Consider the following 11,584-nt stretch of genomic DNA (forward strand, 5'->3'; position numbering starts at 1 on the left):
ACTCTCTTTGTTTAACGAATACAATGCTCTGTATAAAACTCGTATTTACAAAATGTGATCGATTTATATAATATTAATAGTTCTGTGTATTTTTCTCTGTATTTATCTCTTTTCATTAAATCTCGAGATGCTTGCGCACCGGTGCTCTTTGTTTTTATAACGATTTCATCTATTTGGTAATATTATATATACGCGATATATAAGTGCCCGCCGATAACGTAAGTAATCCTGCCAGAGGATAAAGAACGTCATAATCTTTAAACGGTCATTTATAATATTAACGTTAATAAAAATAATAATAAAGATAATAAAAATTTCAGTGAGAGACTAATAATAATAATGGTCGATTGTGACGTCTGCGAGGAATTGGCGTGTCCAGTATAACGTGCGTATGTCGATTTGCGCTTACAATGCACGTGTTTTTTTTAAATATTCGGCACAAGGAATCGCGTTGAGCGATTGAATTATCGTAGATGAATGCGCTTGATTACGAGTTTTCTGTTACTAAATCTTCAACGTTGTATCAACAAAGTTCTCTAACTTCGAATACTTATTTAAATCAAGTAAACGTATACGTTAGAAATTTATTTGAGCGTTGCGAATGTCTTATATAAATAATATAATTATAATAAAATGTTCTCGATAGCGTGAATAAACGAGTTAAATGAATAAAAAATGCATGTAAAAGATTGCGATGTGATTGCGCGTTATTAATTTTCGAGAAATTAATGCGTAATCGATCATTCTGAATTATAACAACATCGTTTATCATCGATCATCATTACGTTAATGATTGATGAATTGGTTTAACATCGTGCATTCGAAAGGAATATCGTTCGCGATTTCGAAGCTTACATGTTGTATCGAGATGTGTGCAACGCGTTTTATTACGTTAATTATTTCATTATTCGTAAAGTTAATTAATTATTACGTTATTTAATTATTTGCTTTACTTTACACCTAACTGTATGTCTATCTAAGGAAGAGTTTTTCTTTGACCGTGGGCACACCAATTCCCGCCGTTTGTCCACTCATTGTCAGCTTAAAGATTCAGCATAAACAATAAGCACGCGTATATGTCATCATATACGCGTGAATAAATGCATATAGCTACCATAGAATATATCACAACGATAAAACGAGTTAGATCCTCTCTCTTTCCTCTCTCTCCCGTTATTATAGAGACTCCAAGTAGATAACGGATGTACAGTTATATAAATTGCACACAACGCTTCCGGTTGGGGCGGACGTGGAGAAATGTATCGATACTTATATATTATGTACGAACGCAGTCGAAGAAAGAAACGAACGAGGGCTGGACACGCGATTTGCGCCTTTTCGCGCACAATAAACTCACGTCGCCATTATTTGTATTATCGCGTGACCGCGATTGAGAACCAGTTGCTAAGTATTCGGCACGGAAAACGCGAAAGCGAAATAAGTCGCCGAAATAACGCGCGAACGTCGCGGTCGATTGTGTACGTGAATTATCGCGAAAATGCGAGATGTAAAGTCTATCAGGTGCTGCGTAATCGCGCCGATATGTCTGAAAAAAATCGAGAAAGCTAAAGCGCGTGCAATCGTCATCGTGAAAGAGTTTTTAGTACGTGCAGCGATTAATCGAATCGGTATAATCTCGCTGGCTGAAAATTTCGACGTCATGAAACACTGGAAAATCACTATTGCTTATTTGCGACAATGGAAACGCGATCGAAATTATATCGGTCTCAAATTGTAATTCTAAAGTACGATCCATTCTATGGGAATATAAAATTGACATAGATACTTGAGAATTTTGAAAGTCACTCTCTATTCACAGTCCTAAATTATTCGTTTTAGAAAGATTTGTCGATATCGACTCAGAAAAGGTAATTATTTAAAAAATATCTAAAACAGTTAAGTGTTATTTCTAAGAAATTTATTAAATGTTAGATATTTTTTGAATGTTTTACGAATCGTTCTGTTAACTTTTTTTTATTTAGAGAATTGTATTTTAATTGTGTGTATTAAAAAAAATTATTGATATAAATCAGTACTTTACGGTTTCGACGAGTTAGAGACTTGAAGAAGTAGAGACGATACTTTTATATTTTTCCCTTTCAATTTTTGTATAAAATTTAGATATTTATTTATTCAGTGAAAGAAGATTGCCAATTGAATTTAAATACGGTATGTTTTAATAAGTGCTAAAATTTATCGCGTATATAATTGTTTATGAGAATTCGTAATTTACTTTTCGATGACGAAGTCGATTAGATTGATCAATATTATCTAATAAAAATCGCACGGTTCAGCATTTTCACATTAAACGTGACGCTCGAATATGACCTTCCCTCCTTCATTTCTCTCAAATATCTGAGGTGAATAGTGTCCCAAGGCAGAATCCTGGACTACTACGGATTACCTATTCTCATAAAGAATTCTCGCGGAATACTAAGGCAAGGATCTCCTTATTAAATGCACGACTGATAGTAGCGTCTGGTAAATGGACTATTTGGCGATTGCGAAATAGAATGGAGGACGAGAGAATGGGGAGAGGAAGAGTAAGAATGGTAGCGTAGGAGGGATGAGAAAGAGTCAGAGGGTGGGTTGGGCGTGTCAGCTGGTCGATATCCTGAATGGCAAGCTTCCACGGCTCAGCTTGCAGTCAGCCGCTACATCCGAGGGGCAAGAGAGAAGCAAAAAGAAAACTTGCTATGTATACGTGTATATAGAATATTTCAGAAGTTTTTCGTGCTTTTTCTAAATTATAAACATCAGAAGTCCAACTAAAAAAAAGAATGTCGCTCAATTATTTTTATATTGCCAACACGAAGATTGACAAGTTTTAAAGAATTAAATGTTTGAAATGTATAAGTAATGCAACTTTATTTTTTAATTAATTTTAAATCAGATCTAAAATTTTTAATTGAAATTTAATTATTGAAATATATAAATCGTGAGAATTACAAAAGCAAAAGATAGCATCCAATCTAATTTTTACTAAGGAAGAATTAGCTATATTTAAAAAGTACTCTTAGCTACTAGACAGCTTTTACATGAAAGGTGCAAAGAAGAAAGTTCCGAGTGTAGGTTTTGGAAACTTCTTGTGATCGATGGTCTGGCGAACAGGATTTCAGAAAGGACAGCGAGTACAAGAGAAGGAAATAGAACACCATGCAATTAACGTTAATTAAATTGACAAAACATTGGGCAACGAAATACGTTGAAACAAGAAGACTGTTGTATGCTCGGAACTAAAAACAATTCCCGCAAATAAAAGTAATTGTATTTCACTATCTTTCTTGTTTTGCATACTAAAAAGGATGGGATTAGTAATGATATAAATCAATAAAATTAGTAGCTACGTTGGTTTACTATTGGACACAAAGTAATTTAAGATACGCGAAAGAGAGTTTTAGAGTAGTTTTAGAATAATAAGATAATAATTATGTGTACGCGGTTGTATAAATTAATTTTTATCATCTGTTCTCCGTCGGGAGAATTGGTTTTTAATTATAATGAAAGGCATGTCCATTGATTGACATGTATATTTTATATATTAATTATTTATTTTTTTAACAAGAATCTTCTTTAAATGAAAATAAAAACGAAACGAGTACAGAATTGCATTCTGCCTTGGTTCGTTGTCCCTCTCAATTATTTCGACTCGATTGGAGTATTTTTACGTCCGGTATATAATCATCATATGTTCCGGGAGTTTTCCTACGTAAACAGTCGCGACTATATAGTACGAGCTAAGAGTACTCCCGATTGAGCCATGTGCACACGCACATACACGCGTACAGGGACGCCCTGGGACGAGTGACGATAGTTACGCCGATTTCACCGCAGCGACGACGCGAGTCATACATATACAGAAATACAAAAGTCGCGTCGTGGAAAATCGTAAAAAAGTCCTACGAAATGAAAAAGAGACTTGGCTCTTACTTGGCCGTAATCCAAATAAATGCGGATGCTGAAGTGAGGCCGGCACTGTGAAATCCGAGTTGCTTTCGTCGTGGGCGTCCTGCGTCGTGTTATCCTTCTTCCGTTCCATTGTCGGTGTCTTTGTGGACCTCGCGTAGAATGCTCATCGATCGTCTGTATGCGTTCTGCGTACGCACGTGTGCACGCACGTGTCTAATATGCATGCACGCGCGTACCTAACGTGGCCGCGTACGCGCGCGCGTATATATGTTAATATACATATACTTACTGTACTTACTTAGATAATAAGTCGCACCAGTCTCCGATAGTAATACATTGTTTATCTTCGTTCGGAATATGAACTTTCCCGCCGTTTCTTCGTTTCATGCGCGCGCTTTCACTCATACTCAATGCTCGCGTTCATTTGTTCTCTCTCTCTCTCTCTCTCTCTTTCTCTCTCTCTCTCTCTCTTTCGTTCACTCGCATGCACGCGCACACATGCCACCATGTGATTTCCGCTACATTTCCTCTGCGCGCGAACGCTGCTGACGGCGTCAGAGCGACGATTCATCCTCGACCTCGACGAACGTCGATAATCCTATATTTTTCCGTCCTCAAGCTGCTCTCGATTGAATCGTCGCTTCAAACCGACGAGTCTCGGTGTTGTTCTTAGCGTTAGTTAACGTTACTATGTAATGGTGGCTAAATTGACAAGTGTTTATATCGAAGGTATTTTCTCCGTTTAAGAACTAGAAATACCTAGACTGGCAATGTTTTATGGTATGTATGCTCGTGGATTCGCCTTCGCGATTGAGCTCTTGCTTGCCGTTTCCGCTTGCGTCGCGATATATATATGTATATATATTTCTATGTATCGCGCGACCTATATATATATATATTTTTTTTTTTATGTATACATATTGAGTCTTTAACGAAGAGCCTCGTGGACAACGACGATAGCCGAGGCTTACGCGTGCCCGATCGCTGATTGACGAACGAGAGCATGTTGCCCGGTAGAAATGCGGTAGCCACGGCGCCGCGCAAGTAGTGGTAGCGAACGTTTGGTAAGCCATGTCGGAGCAATGAGTCATTAATCTACCTGCCGGTGATCGCGAAGTAGTCCTACTCCGCGTCTAGGCAACCGCGCGGCTGCCTGTATACATTCGCTACTACTTCTAGTAGAGAAGTGGTTACCGCGTTCTCGAAATGGACCTAAGCATATTTTGAGAGCAACTCTCTGGTCTGCGAGCTGGTCTACGGCTGTCTCGGATGTCGGTCGCTTTTACTCTCTCTATTCGCTTGTACTACTCTCGTCTCGAAATAATCACCGAGTGCGTCTCTATTTATCTTTCTTGAACCATTTTCGCTTCCTCCTTTGCGAATCGGTCCTCGTTCCATAAGAATGCTCATTTCTGTGCAATCTTTTGCTCTTCTTCCTTCTCGATTCGGAGCACTGCGACGTCGTCGTTTATTTTGCCTCCTCAAGCAACACGAGGTCATCCGCGACCACGTCGCTGATGTGGAGATAAATGATCCAGTACATCAGATTGAAGCAAACGAAACATACTGGGAATACGATGCGGGAGTATTTGTCGATGTCCGACGGCGTTATGCCTATTTAAGAACGTTAAAATGAATTAGAATAGTTGCGACACGTAAGATTAAGGAGGGAAAAGAATTGCATATTTCAGTGAGCTTCCGAGTTCGCGCGGTGCCGTTTACCCCAAGGGGTAGAAAAAGCGTCTAATAGTGCATCGTAATGCTTGAAAATAAATTGTACAGATGTTTCTTAAAATGCAAAAAGCTTTTTATGAGATGATCAGTGACAAGCGTTTTCGGACGGTGTTTCAAAGCGTAGAGATATATATGTATATATAGTATATAATACAACGGCCGGGCGCAGGCGCGTGGTATCATCGGCCATGAATATTGCATAGTCTTCACGAAGTTCAAAGTACTCGATATCCATATTGCACAATTGACGGCCTTGTCAGGCCCTTTACTCGCGATGATGACACCACGCCAGTGGCCTTCCGAGCTCGCTGACGGTTAAACCGTACAATAACGTTTATTATGCACCGTTCAGAAGCTCGTTGAAATAGACAGCCTGCCAAGCTAAGAACCGAATATTGTTTGATAGCTTGCCAGGCGGGGGGTAAAATAGTGTTATAAATGTGCGTACATGGTCTACTCATACCGTAGAGCTTGGTGATGTCCTTGCTAGGATGAATAATATGTTGTGGCGCGCCCGCCGATTCTTCATCGGCGCGACCATTTATGGTGTTCTCGAGCGTCCCACCTTTGCTGTGTGCCTTTGGGTCGTGCACCTTGAACCGCACCTCCTGGACAACATGGGACCACTTACAAGAGACACGGCAGTTTGCTGTGGGGTGTCCCTCACCCGAGGTTTACCCCGTACTTTGTCAGATTGGCATGCGACACCGAGGACTGGGCAGTGTACATTTTATTTGTTCAACGCGGTGATGTCCGATTTTACGTAGTCATCGGAACGATTGTTATTCGAGAGACTCACCTGCTTTTATATCGCTGTTGCGACTCGCGTCTGCTTAGTTTATTCGACAAACGTTTAAGTATGAAATAGGAAAAGTCTCTCGTAAAAGTACCGCGGTTAGAAACGCGCGGTGCGATTGCTCGTGCTCAAGCAAAACGGGTTGGTGAAAATTCAAGCTGGTGTAGTATGTGATGCTAGTTGATATAGGTATTGTCGGGATGAGATGTGGGAGAATTATTATTATTATTATTGTTATTATTAGTTGCTGATCTACAATCATTGGTCATTCTGTTATAGAAGATTTATATTTATTTGATGTAAAATGGGATTGTTGCAGGAAGTTGTAAGACTGTCAAATACTTTTAATACATTATTTTCATTATTGATTAAATTTTAATAAAATATTAATATGCATTTGAAAGAATAACGTTAACACATAATCACCAAAGATATTCGATTTGATTTTAGTATTTCGTAAACAGTAATTCTAAAGTATAAAAGTCTCGAAAGAAACAGAACGTAATTATCAAATACGTAATTAAAAAAATCATGTAAAAAAACGCGCACGTCATAGACATTTATCGCAGGATAACATGAATAATTAACTTTGTAATAATAATTAATTAAAACGTCTCATTCTCTTATCCGACGTTTTATGACCGTCCTTCGTTGTCCGTTCCGTTCATCTATCGCTCGTTTACTCACTTCTTTCCGTTATCCTACATTGTTCTCTTTCTTTTCCGGTCTTTTAATATTTTCTGTTTTCAGAAGAGAGGAAGGGGAAGAGGGGTCTACAATACCCAAGATTAAAAGAAAATTTATAGTGCGTCGTGTTCGTGTTGGCATGAAGCACGTTGTCCGGCGCGTTGCGCGGCCGAATGGGAAATTCATTTTGCAGAACCTTTTAGCTTTTGACCTTTCGTGTGTTGAGCCTGCCGGTTTTAGTTTTTTTTTTTTAAGAGGGAGGGGGTTAGAGTGCATATATTTATATTGCGCGATGGTACGTGCTGAATCGGATCGAGAATAATGCTCGGCTTCGTCCTGTTAAGCCTGTCCTTGTAATGAGCTAAAAATAGCTTGATGAACTCTAATATTTATTTATTGGTATTTATTAAAGATTTATTTAGCATTATTTATTAAATTTAGTTTTTAATGGCGATTACTACATGATTCAATATTATATTGTTGTTTAAGATTAATTTTTATTTGAAACTTCCTTCATCGTTGATGAAAGCGAAACAGATGATATTTGTTGTATGTGTATGTTTATATCATTACACAGCTCTCGGGAGCCAAAAAGTTATGAAACAAGTGCTACGATTATGCATAAATCTGTAATCGTGCCATGATCGGGACATCTGGATATCTTGACAGAGCCGATCGTCTACTCGCTGAAAGAAAGCGTGTAAAATCGTCCAGGGGAACACTAGTACGTCTGGATCTCCTGGTCATACACAGTGACAAAACGACATTCTGCATGGAAAAAAAAAATTCAGGAACGACGACAATCTTGGCCGTCGCTACTCACAGTTTGCTTAGGCGCATGATCGCCATGATCGCCGGGCACGCGCGGCGGTCCTGGATTTTCGCTCGCCGCCTTCATGCTCTCGGCTATCTTTTGGAACCGATTCTTCCGCATCTGAATCCTCTTCGCCATGTAGCCCACCGTGGCGTACTCTGCGAAGAATAAGAATCCACGGGAATGAAAACACGTAATCATACAATGCCATGACACGTCTGCCACTGTAAGATCCGGGCGGGAAGCCCGGTTCGTGGGGCCCACTTCCATCCGTCGAGAATCTCACTCATGCTTGCGCTCCCGGTACTTGTGTAGAGCTCACGTGCAGATGGAAGAAAGCCATTTCCCTGGAAATCCCGATGCACCGCGACGGCGAAGTACCTTGATGTTGTATGTAATGAGGTACTCGCAATCGCAGTTGTGAAAACGCAACAATGTGTGTGTCAAGCCATGTAACGAATCGATTGAAGAAAGCCGCGGGATTCTCTTATTCGCATTAACTTGCCTCTGTGTGTTTCGCGATTGCTTCATGAAAACAATTTCCGAGACGCCGTTCCATCACGGAACGAAGGTTCGGACCGACAAACATCAATGTCATCAACAAGAAATAACGATTTCGAGGAAAATGGGTCCCTTGCATTTGTCACGTGAGCCCTGCACAAGTATCCGTCTACGATACTCTACGAGCTCGCTACTGGAACGGCACGGCTCCGAGCTATACGGAGTATATGAGAGGACGCAGGATGGAAAGCTTAATGGCAGCGACGTAAAGGCACGGAAGAGTACACGATCGCACTCACCGAGCAACGAGGCAAAGACCATGACGAAGCAGGTGCCCAGATAGACGTCGATGGACTTGACGTAGGAGATCTTTGGTAGCGCCGCGTTCGTCGAGGACATTAGGGTCGTCATAGTGAGCACAGTGGTTACTCCGAGGGCCACCCGAGCGGGGGTCGCGTTTCGGTTTAGCCAAAAGCTCACCCACGATATTATGACAATCAGCCCTGAGGGTATGTAGATCTGGATCAGGTAGTAGCCCATCGACCGTACGAACTGGATCTCGCAGGCCAGCCGCGAGTAATTCCCTACGATTAAAAGATCGAAGGTCAGGACAGGGAGACGGAGAGGCGCTATTTAATGTCTCTTTATCTCCCGTGCTCACTGTCCTTCCTCCTCACTGTTCGTTTATCTCTCTCTCTTTCTCGCTTTCTCTTTTCTTGTATATATATATATATATATATATATATATCTCTCTCTTTCTCTCTTTGTCCCTCTTTCTTTTTTTTCTGTCTCTCTCTCTCTCTCTCTCTCCCGCTTCTTATGCGTTCGTTGTGTGCTCTTCTACCTTCGATCTCCGTTCTTCTTGCTCGATCTCCCATTCCGTCACTGAATTTTACCAGGAAAAGCGGATTCATTGTTCACAAATAGCTCTCTCTATTCCTTGCACTGGCCGGAAATACTGCACCAGAGCTGGCTGGATGTTAAGTGAAATTCGCATCGTTGATACGCGACTCTTCGTGCTCGTCTTATGTACGTCTGTCAATGTAGATATGCATGCATGCACGTTACAGGTATATTGGCGGCGAGTATTGTGCGCCGATCGAAAGGTTTGAGATGTAGTTACATAAGAAGAAAAATGAGAAATCGATTAGAATGGAAAATCGAGTTGTCCTTGTTGCAATTTGTCCTATAATGGCTTCCTTCCGTTTTAACAAATTAGCGATAATCTATTTCTTACGCGCCATTATCACGAAAAGATATATCTGTAGGATCGAGAAAGATATTGGTTTTGTTATTAAGATGATATGAATAACATTGTTTAGTCATTATCCTCGATATAATTAGAGAATAATATCGAAGAATGAAAAGCTTAATGTTTATAAGAAAAATCACAAATGCTAAAATCATTTTCAGCTGGAGTATATGTTACATCGTTGAGCAATCTTAAACTTGCTCGTGTTATGAGAAACTGGCTTAGAGATTGACGTTGGAGCACCATGGCAGTATGAAGACAATTTCGCTCACCCAAAATTTCATTCAAACCAAGTGGAGAAATGTAGCGATGATTTTTCGAGGAAACTTACCGCTGCCGAACGCGAGAAAAGTTTAAGCCAGCGATCCGTACAACGCCAGCCAGCTCCGCTATTCGACGGGACTGACGCGCGAGATCGCGAGAAAGAGAGAGATCGATCGATCGATCGACGGCTTTACGTAAGTAAGGTACACAGGATTACGACGGTTTTTCTTACGAGCGACAATTGCGCCTGCGGACATCGGATAGCGCTCACGTGTCTCTCCACCTTACCCATGCCGTTAAAAGCGAGGGTTGAACAATTATTTGTTGGTGGTGGGGGGTGGGGTTGTGTTTATACGTTACCAGTGGTAAGACTAATCTCCATGGCACGTTGACGATGACCGAGGACCTTGAACTGAGGCAGGGAGACCTCGTTGCTGACCCCGACGCTGTTCGGGCCCTCGTTCCACTTGTACCGGATGTCCCTCATCGTGTATCCGACTGAAAAAATAGAGAGACCCCCCGCGGTTGGTACGTACCTTCGCGGAAGCCCTCAAAGCATTTCAGTTCCGAGGGGGCCTCCACTTACCTCGCACCCCCATCAAATCTTACGAGTCCGCTCTCTTTCATTTTTTCCCCTTTCTCTTTGTTCACAATTTTCGTTCTTTTCTTTCTTTCTATCTATCTGTCTCTCGCAGTTTATCTTACTCTCTGTCTTTCTCTATGAGGGATACCTTTGCGAAGAGAGCTATCGAGAGCCCAAATTAAACTGACTTTAAAGGAACATGTGGGCGGAATATTTGGCGTGTAATGAGAGATCGTAATGGACGATCTTCTCGATTGTTGTTTACGATCGAGAAGTGGAAGGCGTATCATTTGTATTTACGAGTTCGTTGTGTCGATTATTGTTTTGATGGTGATGGTTGTGGATAGTGGATATTAGGTCAAAGGTGGACATAATACTATTCCTGAAGCAATTTATATGCTCAATAGTACGTATGTTATAAAGCTATGGAAATCCATTATCCGCGCATTGAAAGGAAATCTAAATTTAAAGTTCTAGTAGAGCAAAATGTTTCATCTTCTGTAGGTCAGTATTGCTACACAATGGTAGTAAAAATAAAAATAGTACAACGTCCACACATACACACATATACACACATTTATAATGAAGAGGGAAATCAAATCTAGGAATTATGGGTACGTGTGACTCAAGTCTGCATCTTTCTTAATATTTTTAAATAAAAACCAATGAGTCGATCAGTCGATCGGTCGAAATGAATGATCGTAGGACGTCGTTGTCTCACTGAACAAGCTTGTTCTTATATAATTAAATGTGTTCGCGAAAAGATAATACAGTGAGATAATACGGTGCATATCGATGCGGATAAAAACAGGATTCGTATTATATATATGTATATATACTCACACATGACTTGTCTAATTCTCGTTGCATTTTATATATACATTTGTATATATACATATGCCTTGATCAGAGCTGGACATAATCATCCGTATGAATATAGTGCATATTCTCACATATTTTTAAAACGAAAATATTTTGCCATTTCGCTCTGATGACTTTATTTATTATGATTTTTTGTGATAATTATATAATCGACATTTCTAC

At 40.3% G+C, this 11,584-nt stretch overlaps 1 protein-coding gene across 1 annotated transcript in view; it reads right to left on the reverse strand.

The window, feature by feature from the left end:
• Nucleotides 1–5,377: 5,377 nt before the first annotated feature.
• LOC108687631 (gamma-aminobutyric acid receptor subunit beta) overlaps nucleotides 5,378–11,584 on the reverse strand; it is a 75,333-nt gene continuing 69,126 nt past the window's right edge. The window contains 4 exon segments of the mRNA XM_018193507.1: nucleotides 5,378–5,523; nucleotides 6,107–6,251; nucleotides 7,950–8,098; nucleotides 8,741–9,025. Of these exon segments, the coding sequence (XP_018048996.1) occupies nucleotides 5,378–5,523; nucleotides 6,107–6,251; nucleotides 7,950–8,098; nucleotides 8,741–9,025 (725 nt within the window).

The sequence above is a fragment of the Atta colombica genome, unplaced genomic scaffold (genome assembly GCF_001594045.1).
Source record: "Atta colombica isolate Treedump-2 unplaced genomic scaffold, Acol1.0 scaffold210, whole genome shotgun sequence".
NCBI classification, from domain to species: domain Eukaryota; kingdom Metazoa; phylum Arthropoda; class Insecta; order Hymenoptera; family Formicidae; genus Atta; species Atta colombica.